The sequence below is a fragment of the Silene latifolia genome, chromosome 11 (genome assembly GCF_048544455.1).
Source record: "Silene latifolia isolate original U9 population chromosome 11, ASM4854445v1, whole genome shotgun sequence".
NCBI lineage: Eukaryota > Viridiplantae > Streptophyta > Magnoliopsida > Caryophyllales > Caryophyllaceae > Silene > Silene latifolia.
In genome coordinates this window covers 179,137,156-179,162,412 of record NC_133536.1, presented here as the reverse complement: position 1 = coordinate 179,162,412, position 25,257 = coordinate 179,137,156, and the positions used below count along the sequence as shown (strand labels likewise).

The 25,257-nt window shown below is 39.8% G+C and overlaps 1 protein-coding gene across 2 annotated transcripts; it reads left to right on the top strand.

Moving 5' to 3' along the window:
* Positions 1-4,283: 4,283 nt before the first annotated feature.
* Positions 4,284-25,017, top strand: LOC141612106 (uncharacterized). Of its 2 annotated transcripts, XM_074430819.1 has the most exons (29): positions 4,284-4,567; positions 4,772-5,039; positions 5,132-5,224; positions 5,715-5,887; positions 6,441-6,714; positions 6,796-6,863; positions 7,784-7,853; positions 7,947-8,294; positions 9,815-9,894; positions 10,454-10,505; positions 10,697-10,850; positions 10,987-11,074; positions 13,033-13,135; positions 13,231-13,321; positions 13,505-13,602; positions 15,541-15,717; positions 15,977-16,216; positions 17,506-17,601; positions 17,683-17,774; positions 17,875-17,938; positions 18,024-18,099; positions 18,231-18,304; positions 19,766-19,978; positions 20,078-20,151; positions 22,179-22,285; positions 22,490-22,605; positions 23,672-23,749; positions 24,274-24,519; positions 24,696-25,017. In XM_074430819.1, the coding sequence occupies exons 2-28, from the start codon at positions 4,821-4,823 to the stop codon at positions 24,472-24,474; spliced, it is 3,519 nt and encodes a 1,172-aa protein (XP_074286920.1). In that variant the 5' UTR covers positions 4,284-4,567; positions 4,772-4,820; the 3' UTR covers positions 24,475-24,519; positions 24,696-25,017. The 2 variants fall into 2 exon arrangements, with proteins under 2 accessions (XP_074286920.1, XP_074286919.1); XM_074430818.1 differs by having other exon boundaries at positions 24,274-25,017.
* The last annotated feature ends 240 nt before the right edge of the window (positions 25,018-25,257 follow it).

Below are 25,257 nucleotides of genomic sequence, written 5' to 3'. Positions count from 1 at the left end.
TCTCACTCTTATCAGATACCTTATTGTCTCGTAGTCCTGGGCTTCGCACTCTCCTTTAACCTGGTTGGTCACGAGGAGCGAATCTGTCTTCACCATGATACGTTCTGCCCCGGCGGTTTTAGCTAGCTCGATTCCGGTTATCATCGCCTCGTACTTGGATTCTTTGTCGGAAGCCAACGAGGTAAGCCTCAAGGCGTGCTCGAATACGTCCCCGTTTGGGCTGATGATAACGATGTCGGCCTTCGAGCTATTTGTCGTGAAGGGGCCGTTTGCGTGAACCTCCCACAAACCGGGATCTTCCTCTTTCTTCGAGATGAGCTTATGTGCCTCCCCCCGGTCCGAGACATATATCAGTGTCAGGGCCCGGATGGATATTACAGCGTCAATTTCGCTCAAGGTGATCCGGCCTATGAGTACATCGTAGGCGGGCGTGCCGTCGATGACTACGAATTTAGACATCACATTCTTGGCTGCGCCTCCCTCGCCGAACCTTACCGGCAAACTGACTGACCCCAGGGGTGCCAGGTCGGCCCCAGAAAAGCTGTACAACGGGTTGGTGCAGGGGCTCAAATCTTCAACCCTCAGACCGAGGCCGAGAAAGCATTCTTTATTCATAACATTTGTGTAGGCGCCTGTGTCAATCAGGCACCCCTTCACCAAGTGGTCGGCTATGTCTAGGTGGACCATAAGTGGGTCGCTGTGAAGAGCGACGACTCTCTCGTAGTCCTCCTGTCCGATGGTCATATCGGGGATTTTGGAAGCGGGGGTCACTGTGTTGGGCACAAAGTTGACGGCCTGATAAGGTTCATCCAGGTGCCGTTTGTGCCCAGGAGCGAACTCGCCGCTCTCGTTGTCCCTGATGACGACATTGATCACCCCTACTCGCTCGGGAGCGGACTTGCTCTTTGACCTGCCGGTATCTTGTTTTTGGCCTCTGGCAACATATTTGCCGAGGCTCCCCATCCGGATCAGTTCTTCAATGGCATCCTTCAGGTGTCGGCAATCGTTGGTTAGGTGTCCGGTGTGGCCGTGGTACTCACAGTACTGGCTCGTGTCACCATCACTTCTCGGCCTAGGGGGTCTTTCCCATTTCTGGCCCTCGTTTTTGCTCAAAGCGAAAACGTCGGCGGCCGACGCGACTAGGGGGGTGTGATCGTCGTATCGCTTTTTGTAGTATGTCCCCGAGCTCCCCCCGGCATTCGCCGAGCTTTGTTTTCTGGCAGACTTCTCTGACCGTGACCTATTATTCTCACGGCGTCTCTCATCGGATCGTGACCCATTGTTGTCACGGCGTTTTTCGTCCGGGTTATTCTCCCGGCGGCTGTTCCTCTCTGAGTGCTTGGCCTCGCTGGGGCCTTCCCAAGTCTTGTGGTAGTCTTCCACCTTGATGGCTTGGTCAGCCAACTTCCTTGCGGCGTCCAAACCTAGGCCTCCGCACTTGATGAGCTCATTTTTTAAATCTCCTTTTGGGAGGCCCTTCATCAGTGCGAAGGCTGCCAGTTCGGGATTGATTTCTCGAATTTGCTGGACCCTTTCCTCGAACCTCTTCACATAGCTTCGTAGAGACTCGCCCCCCTCCTGTCTGATAGTCAGGAGGTCAGACGTCTCTAGGGCCCTTCTCTTATTGCAGGAGTACTGGGCTAGGAAAGCGCCCTTCAGGTCGGCGTAATAGTACACCGAGCCATCGGGAAGCCCTTTGTACCAGCTCTGAGCCATCCCATGCAAAGTTGTTGGGAAAATTCGGCACCAGACCTCGTCGGGCTGCTCCCATACCGACATGTAAGACTCGAAAGCCTCAGCGTGGTCGGCTGGATCGCTATCCCCCTTGTATGATAGGGGTGGCAGTTTTAGCTTGTTTGGCACCGGACTTCTAGGACGAGGCGTTGAGGGGTTGCTCGACCACGTGTTGAATGACACGTGGCGATCGGCTCCTCGCATCCCTATCCCGGCTTCTCCCTCGTAGCGGGAGGGGCTCCTTCTTCGACTATGACTCCTTCTCCAACTCGCCGAGTCGGACTCCTCCCGCTCCTTTGGGGTGTGCCTCGTTCGTGCGGCGGGGACGCTGTCCTCCCGCGAGTGTGGGAAGGACTTAGGTCTACCGCGCCCACTTTGGGCTCCCGGCCCCGACCGGGTCAACTTCTCCTAGTGCTCCGTTCAGGTTTCTCGGAGTCACGTTCTGGGCCCTGGTATCCTAGACGGTTTCCGCCGCTCTTGTCGGTGTGACAGTGTGAGCGGGCGTGTTGCTGATTAGGTCCAGGAGCATTTTTAGCTTTTCTACGTCAACCACATGCCCCATGATGGTGACCTGGTTGGTTGGTACCGGCGCGTCGGGTATTATTGGCATCCCGAACTCCGGTTGGATTACTCCGCCGGTGGAGGGCTGCATGACTCCGGAGTTGTTGAAAGCGTCATCTTGGTAGAACGCGGTTTCGTCGGTCACGACTGCGTCTTGCTGTTTCGACATTTTTCTCGGCTTTTTGGGTGGGTTTTTATTTTGAGTTTTGTTTTTGTTTGGGAATGAATGTGACTAGCTTCTAGTGTCTTTCCCACAGACGGCGCCAATTGTTCCGGGTGTAATAGCAGTGATTAGTTACCACCCGTGGCTTGTAGAATAATGTCTTGAGTTGATTCCTTCTCGTTCCTATCGTCCCTCGCGGCCTCTCCTTCAACAATGAACGAACTGAGGGCTTGGCTGTGTGCCAAGCGTACTCACTCCGACGCTCAAGTCAGTAAACTTAGAGGATTAAGTTGTGTTACTTGGCTAGATATGTATTGTAGAGAGATAAAGGAGATATTACCAAATGAATAGTGTATTTAGGTTATGATTGTGGGATCCTCTCCTCAATGAGGGTTGAGGAGTATTTATAGACTTTCACCTTTTATCACGTAGTGGCCAAGTGGCCAAGTGGCTAGCAGGTGGAAAGACTGATCTACCCCTCGGCCGAGGGACCTATGGCAGGCCGGCGGACAATGTTGACTCGCCGCCGAGGGGTCTTGGATATGAGTACGCGGATGTGTGTCCCGGCTGGCAGGTTGTCATGCCGAGACCCATGTGGCAGGCCGATGGGATGCATCGGCTAGGCTATCTAAGTCGTTGACTTGCTGTGGATGTCTTTGACCTTGCTCAGTGTGTTGACTTGGTCAGCGGTGCAGAATATGCCCCATCAATATTAAAGAAAATAAGGGTGCATGTTTAACCGTCATGCAAATTCATAATAATATTTCATTTCAGATAACTTATTTGATTATTAAATTATTTGTAAAAAAAATAGGGTGTTGCTCTTTCACATACGAACTTTACTTTTTCACATACACTTTTTCATAAAGTTTCCGTACTATACCCTTTTCCTAAATCTAAACAAATTAGGTTTTATATACACTTTTTCCCTAAAACTAAATCTAATTGTTCCAAGGAATAACCAATTACAATTATTCAATTAGTGAATTAATTAATTTGATTAGCTATTACTAAAAATGAAAAATTTGTTTGAGCAATTATTTTATCCTAAAATTAGTGTTTATAATTCTTCAAATCCTTTAATTAGGTTCATGGCGGAAGCCGGAAGGCTGGTGGTTTGGTTGACGACGGAAGGCAGGTGGTTTGGTTGTTCGACGGTGCTGATCAGAGCAAGGAGGGTATGGTGGCCGTGGTGTTTAGAGTAGGGAAGAGGAGTGCGATGGAGGGCGAGAGCAAGCAGTTGCAGTGGGATTGGAGTGGTCGTCTAGGGACGACGGTGGTCGGCAAACGGTGGGTTAGGGATGACGGCGGTCGGCAGGCGCTGGGTTAGGGATATCGGTGGTTGGCTGCATGAGGTTAGTGGTAACTGGTATGTGGTCTGGTGGTACGGGTGGTTTGTAGTTTTATTTGCTTTTTTTTTCTTCAAAAATCATAATTAGTTTATTGAAAAATCATATTTAGGCCGGCCGGAGTAAGGTTTGCCGACGAGTGGGCCAACTGGAAGTGGTGAATGAAGGTGGTGTTGATGATTTAGGGGTGAAGGGAGATGAGTGAAGGGAGAAAAAAAAGAATCAATTGGATGAGGGGATGAAAAAATGACAAGGGTAATACTGTAAATGACGTATGTAAAAGAGTAAAATCTGTATGTGAAAAAGCAATACCGAAAAAATATAGCCGCAAAAATTTTTATCAAACAATTTGCCTAAAATTCCTTGTAAAATCCTTATGTTTTTTTTAATAATTAAATGTAGTAATCCCGTGTATTTTTGTACGATTGACTTTAACATTAGTCACTTTAACATTAGCGAGTGACGCTTGTCGGCTTGTGGCTTTCAGCTGGCCTTGAGGGCGACTGTAATTATTGGGCCATATATCAATTTGGATAATCCGTAGCATACCCGTATCTTCCCAACTTGACCCGCCCATTTCCGCATTTTTTTCTTTCTCATTTTTCTTTCCTAAATTTGACCGTATCAACTAAGAACCCTAATTCCTAATTTTCCCTCCAAATTCACTTCAATTAATTCTTAATAATTCAAATTATCTTCAATTTTTTCAACCTTAAGTTAATTCTTAGTTCGAACTGGAGGCAACCCATCCACTAGTCCGGTAAATTCTCATCTTTTTAATTTCATTGAATTTAATAGCATTCCAATTTCATCATTCTGATTGATTATATGCGATCATTTATATGTTTGTTGAATTAAAGATTGAATGATTGTGGTTGTTACAATACTGATCACATGTCTGATGCTCGTTGATTATAACTACGCTTCAAAACGGGAAGCTGATTGATTCTGTTTCATTTGACAGTTTTTCGGACCGGAATTAGATGATAAGTTGCTGTTAAGTTTGTTGTTGGATGAATGTAAATGGTGGAATGGCTGGGGAGCCATTTTCAGCTATGACCAGCACGGCTACGTTAGTGAGGTCATGGAGGACTGCATTCTTGACTTTAAGGGATGAAACATCGAGTCATCCTACCGCCACTTTGGCAAATGTCCTTCCATTGCTTGACGAGCTCGTCTTTGCTCAATTTCACTCTTTTGTTGCGGCAGCTGCGTCTATTCCATCTCATGAGGTCATCTCTCGATTGTGCTTTTTCACCATACGTTATGCTTTAGTCGTGTCTGTGTTGATATGTCAATTGGGTGATCTATCTTTTCATTTCAGGTCACATCTGATATGATGTATCTTTTGAAGCTGGCTGCTTCCAGTTGTGGCGATGAAAATACGGAGCGTGCTTTATCTCTAATTTGTCATCTGGTATTTTCAATAGATTTTCTTCAAAGATGAATCATTGTTTCAGTTTTTAATCATGATGGAGTTAAGGGTTGTATTAATTCAGATGGAGAAAATGTTGAAATAAAGCAACATGGCTCACTAATCTTGCCGAGCCTCTTTTTATTGCGAAGTAGCAATCATTAGATCACATCCTCAACGCAATTTTTATTATGGCCATCCTCTTCATACCTCGCCATTTGTGGGAACCTTGAGGCGTTGCCGCATTAGGGTTAAGGGATTGAAAGCATGATCTATTAATGAAACTAGTTGGTGCTAACAAATTGTTGAAAGGAAGATTAGAAATTTTCTCCGACTATTGCGAGAATATTAATTTACATGCATTTGATATTATGCTGAGATTTTTCATTGGTTTTTCTCCGTGGATGTAATATAGAGAGAATCTGTTGTTCATTTGGTTGGGTCTCTGGATTTAACTAAGTCTGACTGCCTTTCCTTGCTGTACATGTCTCAGGTCCACAACATTACACTTCGAGTGTCACTTGAACTGAGTTCAACTGCTTGGTCTGAGATGCTTGGGTCCTTCAGCAAGGTGACAAAGTTTTTTATTGAAGATGCTGGTAAAAGACAACTATCAGAGAATTCTGTAGGCACTAAAGCTATACTAGATTGTCTGGAAAGCACAAGGTCTGTTTGCTCTGATACGCTCACTGTGAAGTGTAACTTGCCTTTGTTTTAAGTTTTAACTTATTATGAGCATGAACCCATCATATGTCTGAAAGCTTCCCTAAATTCCTTTTTAGAATCTTGCATTCTGTCTTGCACTGGGTCAAAACTTAGTTGGTTGATGGTTGTGGCCAGCAAGATAACCATCAAGGACACCATCTTTCTGGTTGAGGCAGGATATAGTTATTAATGAATTGGGATTCAGGAACTACATATCTTATCTGCTTAATGAAATTACAACACACATTTTTTTCTGCAGTTATGTCTCGATAGCATATTGGTAAAGCAGTCACACTTCATATTTTTTGTTCCCATATATTGGCAATATCTTGCTTTTACTTGGCCTCAAAAGGAATTAGGCACAGGTAACTCAGAGAAGTGTTCTTTCTAATGAAATGACTATTTTGAAAAGTTAATTAACTTGAGATTTTTTTCTTACACTTGTGAGCTATGAGTGTAAGTCTCTCTCATATATTAAAAACTATTTGGAGATATTAATAGTTGATTCTGACAGGCATCTGATTGGTGTGGAGCCCCGAAGGTCTTCAACATTAGAAAACAATACGTTGGTGGATTTTCTTCTGCATACTGTCATTTGCTGTCATTCGGAGCTGAATGGCTACGGTCCTTCTCGTGAAGATGTGAGGTGCAGTAATGCCTCCAGAAATAGATTTGACCAGCAGCATAGCTTGTGGAAAGTTCAAACCACTGCATTCTCTATGGTTGATGAAGCATTTTCAAGAGTTGGATCTTCTTTTTCGTTAGAGATGTGGCAGTCAGTTGTCGAGGTTTGCTCATTTTTCTCAGTGTTTTTGTTAGGTTAAGAACCTTTTTTTAGGTCCACACTTAGTTTGCCTGTTCTGTATTAGGTTCTTAGGAAAGTGATGGATGCTCTGGCGACAAAGATGTCCCCTGCAGAGAATGGTACATTGTCCAGGTATCATCCTCAGTTGCTCTTACTAGCTTTTTGAGCCGTTTATAATCTTTTGACATGCTGTTGTACACCATATTTGAATATATTCTCCCCTCTTTCTCTTTGTGGTGTTAATTTTGCTTTGTTGTGTTTGTTTGCTTTTCCACTTGTCTTCTGGCTTGAAGGAAACATATTTTGGATGCAGTAGATATAGTTATCGTGTCTAGGCTGTAACTCTTGTTTTAGCGTATGTCGGAGTGCCTTAAAGGTGGTTAACTGCCAATTTGAATATTGTTATATTCCTCGCTGCTTGTTCTCATATTCTGGATTTTAGTGAGTTCATGTGCCATGTATTCATGTCAGTGGATTTGAAGGGAAATGTTTTGTTAGTACATAAAATGCCCATGTAATACCACAGCAGCAACCATCATTGGCACTATTTGGCAGCATGACTATGCTGTTCATGGGGTGGGTGGAGCCTGGAATTGATGTAGCGTTTTCCCTTTCTAGTGTAGGCTAGCCGAGGGTATTTGGTCCTAGCCTTGATTATCTTTTCCTTGTACGATAGTAGTAACTGACGGGTGACTAATTTGATGGACAGAATTGCTGGTTGTGTTCTAATGATAGAATTGTTATATAACAAGGTTCTGGCATTCAGCAGTCTCTGTTTTCTAACATGAATCTTTTGCCATAGAATGAAAGTTTCACTGTCGTATGCAAACTGCTATCATGTGTTATGTGAGGATATCCCCGTTCCGGTTTACTACTACCAGAAGTCTACCTGACCTTGTCATTTTACTGAACGCAAGCCTTTTGCTTTCCCTAGCAGAGCTATGGAAAATAAGAGCTACTTGCTTGACTTTAATTCTTTCTTGATACATATTTAGTTGGCACGTTGTTGGTATGAAATGTTAAACTTCTCTGGCATGGCATATGTAATGCAGATTCTACACTTCCTTACTGCGCTGCCTTCACACAGTTCTTATTAACCGCAAAGGTTCTGTCTCTGATCATGTAAGTCAACAATTTCTACATTGGCAGGTGATGTATTGGCTTATGTTTCAAACGTTCATTTTTTACTAATAGCACATCTATTTACACTTTCAGTTGGCTGCTTTTATAGCTGCATTAAAAGTGTTCTTAGGATATGGATTGAGTAATTCAAGCTTCATTTCCCACCGTATTGAAAGAGATCCAGCTCCTTCAAGTCCTAAATTTAGTTCCGGGGAATCCATTAAAAAGGTTAGTGGTGCATACAGGCCCCCCCACTTGCGTGGAAGGAAAAGTTCTTCTCTGCGGCAGACATTTACTCAGACCTCTCAGACATCGTCTGATCGTGACTCTTCTCCTGTTGAATTCTCCTCATCAGAGTCTGATTACAGTGATAGTGATGGTACTGTAAAAGATGATATGCACAGCTGCAAGACTAGAGCTGCTGCCATAACATGTATACAGGTGAAAGTCGAGAAAATTCACTCTTCCTTTGACTGTGGTACTGTTATCACCTAACTTTGACTGTGTATCATTTTCCCACTATGCTTTTGCCTGTCGTGATCACAGAGTTTTTGTTTAAGAAGTGGAGTAGAGTGGTGTGACATTTTCTTCTTAACAGCCTCTAGTGTAACTTTTATTAACTGCACATTTTCCATGGTATATGGATTTTGTTATTCATAATTATGATTTTTTATGAAGCGGATGTCGCCATGTCCGTTAAGAAAATGTGAAAGGATACTCAAACTGAACTCTGTGATAGGATGAAAATACTATCTCTTGATTTCCTTTTAGAGGTCTAGAGTCTAGTAGGTTGTTTTATCTGAAAATACTGTTGATACTTGATAGCGACATACAGTATCAGTGCAGAAATTTTCTTGCTATGTAGAATACTTCACTTTCAATTGTTCAATTGACTTCAGTCATCAGCATGGTCAGTCTTTTGCTGGTGCAACCATATTATGTTTCAGAATTCTGAAAGATGTACTATGTGATCTTACATCTTAGCCTTTATAGTCGTAAGGCAAAGATAAATAAACCTTCTCTTAGAAATTTCATTTTATCATTCTTGATTCCATGCTTCATACATTCATATTTCTCTCATGGTCGAAGATGTCTGACCTACATCATCTCAAAGTAAGAAAGTAAGGAAATGGTTTTGCTTAAACTTTGATGGACTGTAGAATTGTCACATCAAAAATTTGAAGGAACAGTGCTTCGGGTGCTTCTTTCTAGTCCCTTATCAAAGCACGTACTTTGGTTTTGTGCAACGATATTGACAGGCGTACTACTCCTGGCTTGGCCATTTACGCCTGAATGTGGAGATATCGCGATATGTCATGGCCACGTTTCCCGAGGGAGGCCACTTTACTCTTCCTATGTCTTTGCCTTCGCGTCCGCGTCCACAGGCGGCTCCTTGCCTTGGAGTCTCATTTTTATGGTGATATTCAAAATGTGCATTCATCACTGGCTTCCTTTCCTCCTAACCAACTCGCTACACTGTCTATGGCCGACCTTGTAGTCACTTGTCTCGGGTGAAGAGATAGCGAGAACCCTGCAGTAAACCTCATATAGTTCCCCAGTTTTGTAGGACCAGACGACGACGTTTGCCGTGGCACGTGGATTTTTTTTTTTTTTTTTTCATTTCGCTTTTATTTTTATTTTTATCAAAGAGCTCCCCTCACTCTATTTCTGAAGAGAATAATGAACTTTGTCATGATTTATCCATGGGATGTCAAAAACTTGATTTTTACATGTCTTTTCTAGCGGTCTCGTACTGCAAAATATATCAATTGACACATGCTCAAGTCTTGCTTGATGCTTTATATGACCTGTTAGCGTGAAGCACACTGGGTGGTGCATGAAAATGACATCTTCAGTAAATTCTTTATCATGCACGTTTGTGCACTATCATGTAGACCCCATTATGTCTAATAGATTGATAGAAGATGTTGATTCCTTTTGGTTATGATTGTGGTTTTCAGGATCTCTGTGAAGCTGATCCAAAAGCTTTTATTGCTCAGTGGACAATGCTTCTGCCAACTAATGATGCACTTCAACCTAGGTGAGCATCCCGGTTCCTTTTGTCCGTCATATCTTTTGGTCTGTCTTTCTCTGTAACTGCTAATTGAAATTTGTGCTATTTACTATTTAGATCATGTTTTTGCTGTTTTTTTTCTTTGCCACCTGTTTCTTGGGCAGACCTTGTGATTTGTCTAGGGGTTCACATACAAAAGAATGGGGGTGGAAGTGCATATGTTGTTTGTGGTTATACTATTGGATTACATATAAAATGAGGTAAGTTGGAAGGATGGAGTTGCGTAGGTTTGGTCATGTTAAGAGAAGGCTGAATGGTGTCCCAATTTGTACATTTGATGGATTAATACATTTGAAAATCTCTAAGGGGCGGAAGAAGACCTAAGAGGAAATGGATATGAATATTACTGGTAGGGCCAACTTGAGCACAATACACGCCGATTATGGTGTTTTAATGTATATGTTGTTTCACCCGCCTCTCAGATCCCTGTTTCTATTTATTGTCGTTTTTCAGCCGAAGTAAATTCTCTTGGGTCTAAAGGTTTGTTGTTGCTGTCACATTTTATGGTATTCTTTTTGGTCTCCAGGAAGTATGAGGCAACTTTGATGACTTGCTTGCTATATGATCCATTCTTGAAGGTACATCCTGAAGTCGTGATCAATTGATACAACCTTCGTATCATTCATTTTTGTCTATAATATATACAAGTATTTCTTGTACAAAAATCAGTTAGGTCCTTGTGTGATTCGATTCATTAGGTCACTACTTTTTTCTACAGTAGTCACTTTTTTTTTAATGCTAAATGCACGCTCTGTTGTTTGGTCAAAAGGTACGTCTGGCATCTGCTTCAACTATTGTGGCAATGTTGGAGGGGCCGTCCCCTGCTTCTCTGCAGTTTGCGGAATACAGGGAATCAAGTAAATGTGGATCTTTTATGCCACTTTCAAGCTCTCTGGGTCAGATACTCATGCAACTTCATGCAGGTACATGAGAAATTTGCCTTTGTACCATGGTCACTCTAGTTTGCTTTGTGTGCTAATTGTTATCATGTTTGTTGTTTCTAAACGAATTACGAATCCTCCTTTTGTCGAGCGGTTAAATATCTCTGATATGATGCAGGTATTCTGTACTTGATTGAGCATGAGAAGCATTCTGGACTGTTGACCTCTTCGTTCAAGATTCTCATGCTTTTGATATCATCCACACCGTAATTACTTTTCATCCTGTATTTTTATTTAATTATGCCATTTGTTTGCTAATTCACAACTTTTTGTTGAGTACAACAACAACAACAACAACAACAACATCAGAGCCTTAATCCCAAAATGATTTGGGGTCGGCTGACATGAATCATCCTTTAGAACCTTCCATGGATGAACGCACACCTCAAAATGCGAATAGAAAAGGGAAAATGAAAAACAAAGGGAGAGCGAAAATGTAATGCAAAGTCAAGTTAAACTTACAGGTTTTAAAATTGAATTCCGGGTTTCTTTTATAAAAACTTGAAGTTTAAATCGAGAGAAAAGATTAAAACGATTTTGAAAACCGAAATAGAATTAAGGATCCGGAATGCCTTAAAAGTAAACCAAGTAAAATATATAAGAAAGTGGTTGGTAAAAAAAGTGTAATAAAGGAGAGAAGAACAAATTTTTTTTTTTTAAATTAAATAAAAACACTAAATATGTCAGCAAAACATCAAATACTAAAAATCCACATGTATCCTTTTTGTTGAGTACTTCTATATTTTTGTTGATATCATCCACACCGTAATTACTTTTCATCCTGTATTTTTATTTAATTATGCCATTTGTTTGCTAATTCACAACTTTTTGTTGAGTACATCTATATTTTTTTTCCTTTTCGAATTTACAACTCCTTTTGTTAATATTTTTTTTTTTTAATTTCTGTAACTTGGCACATCTAATAAGAGAAGTAAAAGTGGATATAGAACGTGGAAATTAAGAGTTTAAAAATCTTTATAAATGAACCTGTTTTTCATGATGCTGCTATCTTTGCTTTGTCACAGACCACCTATTCATAAAAATGATTTAGTTTTCAATAACTATTTCATCTTCTTGGCGACATGATTTGATTACTGGTGTTTGAAGTTTTCTTGCCGGGGGGGGAAGAGCAATTTATTGAAATTAGTTGGGCGACTCTAGCCATGATCTACCAATCAGGGAGATTTTTACTGAGAGACTTATCAAAGAATACCAACTTATTTATTTGCACCATGGCTAATGTAGTTGCAGTTTAGAGCTTCAAATTTACGATTTGGTTTATTTTTCCTGTCTGTGGTTTGACTTAATTTACCAAGTGGTAGATTTAATAATTTCAGTGCGTTGTCGAGTAAGGAATACATATTTTTTCTTTTTTTTACCAACCACTTTCTTATATATTTTACTTGGTTTACTTTTAGGGCATTCCGGATCCTTAATTCTATTTCGGTTTTCAAAATCATTTTAATCTTTTCTCTCGATTTAAATTTTAAGTTTTATAAAAGAAATCCGGAATTCGATTTTAAAACCTGTAAGTTTACCTTGACTTTGCATTACATTTTCGCTCTCCCTTTTGTTTTTCATTTTCCCTTTTCTATTCGCATTTTGAGGTGTGCGTTCACCCATGGACGGTTCTAAAGGATGATTCATGTCAGCCGACCCCAAATCATTTTGGGATTAAGGCTCTAATGTTGTTGTTGTACATGAAAAATCTGCGTAAGGTTAGTAGGATTACTGGTTTAGGATAAACTTGAAATCAACCAGCAAAGCTGGTGGGATCTTGTCGTACTCATTCTGTGATTGTTGGTATTCTCCCTTTGGCGGACAGCATTTGTTTAATGTGTAGCAACTTGCTTGAACACCTACTACGCAAAAGCATGCGAGAAAACATTATAGGGTTTGTTCATTTTATGGCTTTCTAAAAGGTGATGCATTTGTTTACAGTAGTGCTAGTTATGTTAGGTTTCAGTGAAATAAATAGCCAAATTTCATTAGATATTCTTGGTTTTGATGGTTTCTGTTTGGTTTAATTTCATTCAAAGACTCAAACAGAGATATTGTGGATGCAGCCTGCATGATGGATGCCTTCAGTCTCTTCCTAGATGTAGCTTTTATAGACATTCTCTTATAGAATTTAAGTCTCTCTTTTAATTGAAATGTTGCATAGGTACTCGCGAATGCCAGGAGAGCTGTTGCCCAGAGTCCTTTTATCTCTTAGATTGAAGATTGAAGAAGGATTTTCTCATAAATATGATCAGACCAGTTTCCTGGTTAGATTGTAATTGCTATAAGTCTTACAACCCGTGAATACAATATTTCTCCCTTATTTGCATTAGTTAATGTAGAAGATCTTTTCTCATTGTAGGTTGTTGCTATCAATTGCTTAACTGCATCTGTATCCACGACACCTTCCTCTTTGCATGTTAGTGAAATTTTACAAGCTGAAATATCTACAGGTGAGAATTCATTGCTTACCAGCTGCTTGCCTATAGGGCTGTAGTTATTTTACTCCTTTACTGTTCCAGGTGTCTAAATGATGATGAATATAGCAATCTTGTTTATAATAATTGCTCTGTTCCAAAGCACTCGTTTGACACTTTGATTTATGCCGGCTTTGATTTTACTTGGCCTGATTCCAGGTTTATGTGGGGGGAAAGGAGGATCAGGTGTCCTGACTACTTTGTTTCAGTATGCTGAAAAAATAACAAATCCAACAGTATCTTTGGAAGCTCTCCAGGTAATAATTAAAACCTGGAATGCTTATTGGTGAGTGGATCTTGTGCTTGCTGTGATGTCAGTTTAACTGCTTTTGGAATCAATGTCGTGGAATCATGGAGATTTAGTAAAACTGCCAAGCAGAACACTTCGTAATTTTGCACTCCGATAGTTTATTTATCTCTTGGGACTTTTTGTCATCTTTCAGATCCATATTAGTCTCACTCCTTACTATATATCTCGAAGGCATATAATTTTTACAGACACATACTTAGTGGTTTCTTATTTTTGTTGCGCATCGTTGGGTGTGAGCATGGTTTAAAATCACGGTACCAGTCGCAATCGCGGTCACGGTAACAATATCGTGGAATCGTCCTCGACTCAGCCGTCTCAGCCATCGTTCTACGAGTTGCGGTTATCGCGGTGATATTTATTTTACAAGCTTTTGTAAATATTTTATCATCTATTGGCTATTTCATCTAAAGTTAAGATTAATTCTCTTTGGAATAATTAATTGACTAATGTTATACAACTTTTTAAGAGCTTTTAATTACAAAGTTTGGCCCGTGCAAGTTATAATTCAGGGTTCATCACGAGCCGTAGCGGCCGAGTTGGCCAATACACATTATAAACCCGTCATCTCGGCCACTATTTCCTATTTTTAATTTACTTGATACGTCTCAGAAAATCTCGTATCGACAGCCTCGGATACCGATACATCTCGGGCGATACAGTACAGTGTGAGCACGTTTTCTTTAGTGTGATTTTGGTTTACTTGCTGGATGTTGTCCTTTGGTTGATGGAAGGCAGAGAACCTGAGTTTTATCACAGATGCCACAGGAAGCCTGTGAGCCTGTCACTAGCAAATTAGAATCCATGGGTGTGATTTACTACTGTGAATTGTGAATAACGCCAAGCTCATAAGAATGAAAGCACAGCTGCTGCTACTTGTTCGGCATCGTGCGAAGTGTCTAGGTCGTGGAAGTAAAGCTTTTTTGTTGAGTCACTCTTCCTTAGGATAATATCAGGCCTTATTTTGTAGGCTAATATTTGGTTTTGACCATTTTGGTTGTATTGTTTGTGTATTTTCCGTAGTTAATATAAAAAGAAGATAGCTAGCTGCTTGACTAACTTCCTGATCTCTTACAAAATTACTATACATAGGATTTTTGGTTGAAGGACATCTCTACTTGAAGCTCACTGTAGATAAATTTCCAAAATTTGGAGCTGACTACTTAGGCATATAACCCTAATGCGTGTTTAGTATTTTGACATTAATATACGCATGGAACCTTTTATGTCTTTATGGCTACCTGTAGACGGGTTTCCCAAAACCTTCTCGATTGCATACTGCATTTAGAAAGTTAGCCGTCGCTCCCACCCTCCATTTTGGGAACTCTGACAAGACATTTGGAAAGAATCAATCCTACTGATAAGTTACAATTGTGAAGTTTGAGTGCTATTATAATAGATGAATGTAGAGAAAGACTTCAAAAGCTTAGCAACAGAAGTTGTGGGACATGGTACTACAAAAAGTCAAAGTGCCTACTGCAGCAACTCTCTTTTGTACTGGGAAAACTAAAAATTTGCTAGGTAAAAAGTTATCAATTTCTGGCCTTTGATGGAGAACTTAGACACATGGACAAAAGAGAGACTTTATTCGCCTCTGAATTATGTTCTATTTCTGATTGACCTATTTGACGTTTTTATGAGCCTTCTACTTTGGTCTTACACAATTTTTGACTTAAGTGTCATTTGGAAACAACCTCTGTGTTGCACAGAGGTAAGGCTGCATATATCTGACCCCCCCTACCTCACAATTTGCGGGAGCCATTGAGGCACTGGGATATTGTTGTTGTCTACTTTGCTCTTGATTCGATTGTTCAGGTAGTTAACTGCCCGCTGGTTTGTGTAATTGTATAGCACGATGATCCATAAATGTATTCCTTGTTTGTTATAGGCCCTCAAAGCTCTGTGCCACAACTATCCTACCGTAATGGGTTTATGTTGGAAGCAAATTTCTACTCTCGTATATAAATTCTTAAGGCCAGACACATTCGGATTTCCATCCTTGAAGGGAGCTGTGGGACATGATGTTGGGTCAAGTGTAGATAAACTTTTGTCTGGTGCGATCAAGGTATGAAGTTAGTGGTTTTGGGATTCCTGATATAATGACATCTTGCTTATGTTCCGGTTTCATTTATTTCCACTGTAAGAAATTAGGATTGTTATCTAACAACTCATCAACTCGATTGTTATTTTCTCATGTTTCATGAGTTTTTTCTTGACACCAGTACTTCTTAGCCAGTATCATGAATGTGTTATTTGATGAAGTAGTAGCTATAGAAGTTTTGAGTGTTATGGATGGTGGCCAATTCTACTGTCATATCTTTCAGGTTTTAGATGAATACCTTCGTGCTGTATCTGGATTTAAAGGAACCGAGGATCTGTTTGGTGATGGATTGATGGAAAGCCCCTTTGCATCAGATTGTGTGCGTGACAAGAAAATATCTTCCGCTCCATCATATGGATCCGGGGATGTTGGGATCTCTAAAGACAGTCTGTCAGGAACCAGAGAGTGGTCTGAAGCACTAGACGAACATATAGCCATATCTATACACCATGCATCTGGAATGGTCTGGTTGTCTATCTTTCACTCATTAATATGTGAATGTTCTACCTATTTTCATTGTCTTATGGATTGTTATGAGTTATGACTAGTATGAGTTGTTAAGGGATGCTAATTAACCATCTGAGCTTGGTGAGATTTTAAACTTGAGGGGAAACTATTATGGTTTATTGAAGTTCTTTTTGGCGTCTAATATATAAAATCATGTGTACAAAAATATAAGAATTACAAAGAAGAATGACCCTCTTCTACCTTGTATTTTAATACTCACTCCCACCAATCGAAAGGTAACATGGACCCACTTTTCCCCTCACAAAAAGTTGGGTCCATGTTACCTTTGGATTGGATGGGAGGGAGTAGCTGTTTTGGTACCTGGAAGGTTTGGGATAGGACATCCTCTTCTATGGTGTCTGCTGTAAGTAACATGGAGCAGATGAGGGTCTAAGGCTGAGGGATATTGTTGCTGAGAGCAAGGCTAATTATCTCATATACCACTAGTTTTGTGCCTCAAAGGAAGTAGTTATTGTGTAGTCTGATGAGCCATCTATTGTGCTTTATATTTTCTAGTATTGAGCGTTCTTCTTGGCTAATATGGAATTATTTAGTTTCTGAAGTTCGTTTTCATGGTCATTTGGGAAATGGTTGGATCTTGATATTGAGTAAAGTCGAGAGATGGCATACGTTTCGACTTTCGAGGACACAAAACTGCAATGGGCCATGGTGTATTATTTTTTTTGTGTGATGAAATTCCGGAGGTCAAGTTGATAGATGTATTCTTAGACGCAAATTTCAGTATAACTCTGACTTGGATGTTTGAGATTTTGATTCTGAAGATTTAGGCAATCATATATGTTTCACTGTTCCAGCATGTTTATATTTAGGTGGTGCATATACTGCTGTTTGAGATGGCTTTGTTGAGCTAGTGATCGATGTTTGGAGATGTTAGGGCGGTTTGGACTTTCAGTTGTGATATCTAAGCAAAACAATTCCTCAGCTTGCTATAAAGTCATTTTGAAATGCGAAGTCCTTCTAGCTTCGTACCACTTATGCCTATTGATTCGTATTACGGATTCAAAATTTTGATGTCTACCATGCTTTTCTCTGAGATTAGTGGTGTTATGAGAAGTGCTACAGTATCTTGTGGTTTACATTTCTATTTTTACGGATTTTCTGCATTTGTGCCTTCTACCTGACTTAATTTCCTTTTAGATGTTATCAGTAGCTCAGTATTTACGCTAAATAACCTGCTCATTACGTGAAACTGAATTTTATTGCGTACAATTTTTTCCCTGGAAGGTAAGGGCTGCATCAATAACTTGTTTTGCCGGTATCACCTGCTCTGTCTTCTCTTCCCTTGACAAAGAGCAACAGCGTTTCATCCTTTCTTCCTGTGTAAGTGGATGTTTTTTTCCCCTTTTAATATTACTATTACCTGTGCAGTGTCAACTTATTTATTGCTTCATATTTTTGCAGACAGACGGTGCAAAAGATTTAGTTCCTTCAGTTAGGTCAGCTGCTTGTCGGGCCATTGGTGTCATTGCTTGTTTCCCAGAGATTTTGAAGAGGTGACTTTAAGATCCCATATATCTTTCATAGTTTCTATTTGCTTATGTGTTATGAATTATGAAGTATTCAAATAAGTTACGGGAGTAATCAATTATATAGTGCAGAAAGTCTTCACAAGTTCATCAATGCTGTGGAGGTCAACACTCGTGATCAGCCTGTCATGGTACCTCCTTAGTTGGCTTGGCCGTTGTCGCCCAAAGCATTAAATTTTTCGGAATATGTATTAAGTTTTCTTTGTCCGTTTTCAGGTTCGAGTTACTGCATCTTGGGCCATGGCAAACATATGCGACGCTTTTCGTCATTGTGTATCGAATTCTTCTCTCGGTTGGTTTACCTTCCTTTTTTTGTTTAGCGCAATAGATGTTGTGCGAGATACTGAAATATATTTTGATTATCTTTCTTTTCTAGAAGCTACTATTGTGGCCTATTATATTTATTTTATCTTGTCTTTGCAGATCTGGAAGCAAACTTCAAGATTCTTACGTCTTTATTAGAATGTTCTTTGCAGCTAGCTAGAGACGGAGACAAGGTAACTCAACTGCATCAATTTCACCAAGGATGATTCATGTCAGCCGACCCCAAATCATTTTGGGATTAAGTCTCTGATGTTGTTGTTGTATGGAAAATCTGTTTCTGTTGTCTCAATGCTTAAAGCTGTGAGATGTAGATTCTCTTTTTTTCATGGTAGCAGTTACGTTAATTGCCTTAAACCTTCGCCTGTTAAATAAACTAGGCGAGTCCTTAATTTTAAAAAGCGTGCTTAGGTGCGAGGCGCACTAAGGTGCAAGCTAAATTGCCTCTAGGTGTCTGAAGCACATGGTTTCCAAAAGCGTACCTAAGGCGTACCCAAGGCGCGTCCTATTAAATCCTGTATTTTTTTTTTTTTCTCCATATTATTTTATTTTACCCTTCTCTTCTCCCCCTAATGTTTAATTTCCACTTATAAATTCATGTTGGCCCTCTTTAAAATAAGAAAAAGGGATTACTGTTGCACAAAAAAAATGTTCTACGATATTAATGTTCGTTTGATAATCAATGCGCCTCATGTCCACAAGGCGCACACCTTCCCTCATGCCTTGATACCCCATCGCCTTAGTGCCTCTGTGCCTTCTGAAACGAAGGGCAAGCCTCCTTGATTCTGCCAGAGTAATAATGTACGTATCTTTACTTCTGCAGATCGTAGTTTGCAAAGCCTTTTCACTGTGATTTGTAGTCTTTGATTATATTCGCTGAAAGGAATGTAGCCTGGCAGAGATGAAATGCTCTAACCTAAGCCTCTGACTGTAAGCCAAGCCTTAGGCTCATAAGCAATTTAAGAATCTACTTGGTAGTGGACCTTTTTTTTTTCCTTGAGATGTAGAACTACACTACAATTAGGATTGGTATCCGACTACTAACTTAAGAGATGAATTGTATTCCACCTCGTTACAAGTTTTGCGTAATTTCTTGTACTGGGTGGTTGGGGTTTAGAATTTGTGGCATTCTGCGTAGTTTTGTAAGGGATTTAGCGTAGGCATATTGGAATTTGTATGAGACTGAAACCTTGCATACTATTTCCATGGCCTTAACTGACAGGGCTCTCCATACATGTGAACTTAGCCAGCTTAACTTTTAACGGGCAGTATAAATCTTTGGTAGACAAATATGGAATTTCTATGAGGAGGAAATTTCAGGATACTAATTTTATGCATTTAGTGTGGTAGGATACATTATGCACCGTGAGTTTTAAATTTTTTGCTCAAAAATCAGATGAAAGACAATACTGAGCTGCTACCAGTACCTGATTACCCCCACTGAATATGCAACTCATTAACTTCTCCGGATTTGACTCTTGCGTGTTCTCGGGTGCTAATGATGTCATTTAACTTCTTTTAAGCTTTCTGTTAGTCCTTCGTTTTTCAGATAAATGTTGCTGATGTTAGGTACCCCGAGACATTATCCTTACCCTCATTTTAATTACTAAATATGATGATATATCTGCTTCTTTCAGATCAAGTCAAACGCTGTCAGAGCTCTAGGAAACCTTTCAAGAGTAGTCCCGTTTAATAGGTTCCTTGAGCCAGAGAACCGTGAAGTCAGATGTTCAGGAACTAGCAAAGAATATACATCTGTTAGAGAGAATTGTTCAAGCTTGGGATGTATGCAGTTGTTAGAAAGAATTGTTCAAACTTTTCTCTCATGCATTACTACTGGAAATGTGAAGGTAATGCTATGTTTTCATCTCGTGTGATCTCCGTTTACTACTGTTTTGTTTTCAGCCTCAGTCTTTTCGTAGATGTGATCCTAAAACAGCTTTCTTCAGGTCCAGTGGAATGCTTGTCATGCATTAAGCAACTTATTTTTGAATGACTCATTGAAGACGTTACCAATGGATTGGTAATTAACATTCATCCTTCGTTTATATGTGCGTGGTTTTGTGTGTGTGTGTGTGTGTTTTTTTTCCACTTGTGTGGCTTGAAGAGAGGGTTGGTCGGTGGCAATGCTTTACTGTGTGAAATTCATGTCGGGGAGAATTAGGAGACAGAAGATTGTAGATGTACGATTTGTAAGATTCCATTGTTCTCTTTGATACGAGGAAGTATGAATGAACAGTCATAGAAATCAGAATGCCATAGATCTTTTCGCCCTCATATCCACAGTTGAAATTCTCCCTGTTTGTAGTGTTTCTTTATCAAATACATTTGAATGGCGTAAATTCATTGTCTTGATAGATTGTTTATCATGTTTTATCTCTTGCTCAAGCCTTATGTGAAGTAGTTTGGAAGTACAAGTGACTTATTAATCAAAAGTTTTCAGAGAAAAAACTGAGCCACTGAGGGCCTCTTGAAATTTTAGGTAAGGTGGTGTAGAATGTGTACTCATCAGTTCACCTTGGATTTATTATTGCTATCAAAATAAGGTAGCTAGCCTAGATGGGAGATTTAAGTGAGCTATAGGGTTTGCCAACAAAAGGAGAAAAGTAGAAGGCATCAATAAACGAATAGTGAGGTAATACCATATAAATTCAATTTCTCTCCTTTCACTCTGTCCTATCCAACACCATATCCTCTCTAATACCAAGTAGACAAATATAACTCTCAATCATCCTTATTCAAGTTTTCATTAGGTCTCCCCTGCCCCTCACAATCTCACCACTTCGTCACTTTTCTAGGGTCCTAACTTGTGCCTTATTTGGCTTCCGGTTAACATGGCCAACCACTTAAGTTAACTCTCTCTCATCTTATCTCTTCAATAAATGCGGCATGTACTTTCTAGTGATTATCAGGATTGATCTTTTCTTGTATGCCCTTAAACCCAATTTGCATACGCATCTCTTCCACACTTATCTTGCCAAGATGGCAGTTTGTTCACCGCCTAACACATTGTGCCATATAACGATGCGTATACAGCCAAAGGTAGTTAAAAAATGCCCTTGCAAAAAGTCTCACATGTTTAATATATTGTCTTATGCGGAGTGTGTATTCTGATTAGGAATAACCAAGCCAAGAAATAGATCATCATCATCATCATCATCATCATCATTTACCGAATTACCAAGACTCCTGCTCCAACTATAGTGCGGAAGAGTCTGACATAGGCAATATCTTCGCTTCAATAACTGAGAGCGTTTGTATCTGATTCTTTTTGAGAACGGGAAATCATCTCTAGAGGGTCTTAGTGCCAGTTTGAATGAATTTATGGCTGCCGGAAAGATAGGGAACATCAATGTCATTTGTAAATTTTTAAAACTTCACTAAGCATTGTGTTATAGTAAGCAGTCAAATCGTTTTCAAACTTCTGCTGTCTTCTTCTTTTCTTCCTTCTTGAAGGCATTTCTGATTCATGTTAGTGCATCCAAATTGATACAATAGCCTCAGAATTTTATGATTGAGAGTTAAATGTGTAGCTTTTCCAATGGCAGATACTAATTGCTGGGTTGTCTGTCATGTTATCTGATGACATTTTGTCATTGTGTTGTGGAGTTTGGGTCTGAGGGTTTAAGGAAGATTATATAGACGTGGGTTCCATCCGTGCAAATTGAATGACCTAAACAGTGAGCAAAAGAAAGGCTGGAAGTCTATGTCTCAAGCTCCCGCTAAATCTGTTTTTGTCTCCTTGCCGATTTCTTCTGTGTTTGAAAAATATCTTGGTATTTCATCTGTCTGTGGTATTATCTTTACATGCTTTCCAACTTTCAAAGAAAAAAAATCCTTACATGCTTTTCATGATCCATACTTAATGCATTTGACTGTTGTCCTCGAACTTAACTTAGAACCCTCAATCAATTGGATGTAGGAGAGGCTGACCACATTTTAACTGATGTTATGTTCCTAAGGCATATACACCAACTGCTTCATGTTCCGGGCAAGTTTGACTACATTACCTGTATAAAGTGTTCAGTAATTAACTCAATTTTCTGGCAGGGCTTCGCCTATATTCAGCATTCTTCTGCTACTGCTACGTGATTCTTCGAACTTCAAGATTCGGATTCAGGCTGCTGCTGCATTATCTGTTCCACCAACGGCGTCTGGTGAGTAGCTATATTAAGTAACATCCTTCACGGTCATAAAACTGTGCTCCTAGTTTCCCCTCTTAGAGAAGCTAGTGCAAGTGAAGAAGCATCTCTTTTGCAACAATGTTGTTTATTGAAAATGATGATTTTTAACTCTGTTTTCCATATAAGATTACGTCCTTTGGTGATGTTGCTTTCTTTTGTCTTTCTCCATATTTTCAGATTATGGCAGTTCGTTTTCGGATATTATTCGAGGCATTGAACACATTCTTGAAAATGCTGCTTCTGACCAAAATTCAACTCCTAATTTCAAATATAGGATTGCTCTTGAGAAGCAGGTCAGAAATGAAGAATATCATAGTGACACTGTTTGAATTTTTTTCTTCTATTTAATTAATGCACTGGTGTAATGCTGACTATTTATTTATCATTTACTTTGGAGTGGCCAGAGGTGGCAATCGGGTCAACTGGGTTTGGGTCGGGTCAAGCCGGCTCGGTCATATCGGGTCAGCTTACCCTTTCGGGCTGAGTCAGGGTTGGGTCGGGTTATCGGGTCAAATGATGTGTCGGGACGGGTCATTATCGGGTCTGGTTACTTTCTGTTTCTCACATTACTTACATTTTTTACCATTACTTAGTTTTTAACCATTTTTTGGGTTTTGTTACTTCATTATTAAGTCAAACGAATCAATTTAAACGCTAAATCACTTTCATTTTGATCAATATTAAACTTAATAATTGTCGTGTCATCAATTTAATCGGGTCAGGTTGGGTCGGGCCGGTTTCGATTCACAACATTCTTGGGTTCTATCGAGTCGGGTCACTCTGGTTGGGTCAGACTTGCCAGCTTTAGGGGTGTGTGTACGCGCGCGCTGGTAGTCTGATACATACTTTTGTCATTCGTCAATTCAACAGCTTTGATGTACCTTGGCCATTTAATTGTGAATCGTAATGCGCACTTAGCACATTTGTAATTCATCAGTAAGATCTAAAAAGCACCTACTGCTAGTAAGCTTCCCAAATCCTTTTACTTGGGCTTAGCTTTTTGCAGCTTCTCTTCAAGGAAAGGCTATGGTCCATTTCAAGTGGATCTCAATCTCCAGAAATGAATTGGTTCTCTGAAAATTTTTGTTTCGGGAAGTGTTTTCGTTCTCTTTTACTGTTATAAAACTCTATTATGTAATCTCTGAGGCAAGGAAAGCCTATTGCCCTATTCACCACACTTTCGTAAATAATATACCAGTAGAGCTCATAACTCACAGCCTTATCTCATGTCATTCTATGTGTTGGAAGTACAAATTTTTGTGTTTAAATTGTCTTTATATAAGGAATAATTTGTTTGTTGTATGATTTCTTTATCTTTCTTTTTTTTAGTGTTTTTTACGCATTTGAATTGTGCTGCAGTTGACTGCAAGCATGCTTCATGTACTTGGTCTTTGTTCAAGCAGCAGTCAAGAGCCTGTAAAAGAATTTCTTCTTAAAGTAAGCAATCATTCAATCTAGCTTGTGTTTTAGATGTTTATAGCAACGTATCTGTTTGTTAGGGCAAACTACAAGGTAGAGTCATAGCACAAGTTTATTATCTAGTGGATCAGAAACTGTGTTGTGAAATGATCTGGATCTCTAACTGCACTCATGGTAAAGCTCAAATAAATGAACCTATAGTGGTGAGGGAAGGGAGGTAATATTCCCTGGAAACCTAATCTGTTCTGCTACTTGGTAGTATTGGTACTTCTCCTTCTGGACAACTGAATTCGTGTATTTGAATAATTCTTGCTGCCCTTTTTATGGTGCCTTTTGATGTGTGGAGTGATGGAGGTCCTATCAGGGGGAGAACTTGAGAGTTGGGGTGAGGAATGTTTATTGTTTTATTTGTTTGGTATATAGTGAAGCCACAAAGGCAGTTTATGCTTAGGGTTTATGCTGTTTCTGTGCTCTTGATACCTTTTTTTTATTCATCATTGACTGAAGGTTATGCTGAATAGTATTTATTTGTTGCTCTTCAGAAAGCATCATTCTTTGAGCGGTGGCTGAATGACTTGTGTTCTTCAGTTGAAACAAGTGAAGGCAGTGCAGTAGAGTCCTTTAGGAATCAAAAGAGATCCTTATTGTCCAAGGCAATACAATCACTTGTTGAAGTTTTCGAAAGTAAGAACCAGTTTTTATCCGCACAAAAGCTCCAGAAGATGCTGGTGATCTGTGGATGATTCTTTGGAGTGGCTTGCCATGTCACATTGGCAGATACTCAGAAGGTCACATTTCTTGCATATGACGCCGTCATTTTGATATACCTGCTACTGTTATGTTGGCAATGGCGCACCTTGCAGAAAAAGAAAATGAGGGGACGCCAGGGCGGGTTTGTAGTTTAAACTTTCCATAGCCAACCAACAACTCTTATTTTAATAGTTATATGCATGATATGCTACAGTATTCATCAAACAGAGACGGAGATGGTAGGGTCTCAGTTGAGCTAAAACTACACATCCATGGCCCGAAGCAGGTTTTACATCAATGGTGGAATCTGAGAGTTTTTTTCTTTTTTTCGGTAATATTCTTTGGATTTGAAATGAACGTGTGGCTATTTGTATGATATGTTGCAGATCAGTCATGGTTGATAATTGCGTGTGTTGTAATTATATAGTTCTAAGATCTGTGATTATATTATAAAGACCGGAAAATCCATAATTGGAAGTTGGATTATCTATATCCAAAATATTCCGTGCACAATATATATTCAGCTGTTTGGCTCATCTTCCGTGCATTATATGTTCAGTTTGGCTCCGGACTTATCACCATAAAAGTAGGTGAATTGAAACTCAGAGCATGTTTGGCCTCGATTCTCAAAAATGAGTTTTTGTTTTTCAAATTTAATTTTTCAAAAGCGTTTTTCAAAAGCAGAAGCAACAAATTGCTGCTTCTATTTCTATAGGCAAAAATATGGAATTTTAGCTTTTGAGATTTTTTTTTTAACTTTTAGAAAATAGTATGTT

Excerpts from the sequence above, each read along its gene's own strand:
- LOC141612106 (XM_074430819.1), top strand. The coding sequence starts at position 4,821 with ATGAATGTAAATGGTGGAATGGCTGGGGAGCCATTTTCAGCTATGACC. Across the intron at positions 7,854-7,946 it reads AAGGTTCTGTCTCTGATCAT|TTGGCTGCTTTTATAGCTGC; the intron begins GTAAGTCAACAA and ends TTACACTTTCAG. Across the intron at positions 18,305-19,765 it reads TAGCTAGAGACGGAGACAAG|ATCAAGTCAAACGCTGTCAG; the intron begins GTAACTCAACTG and ends TGCTTCTTTCAG.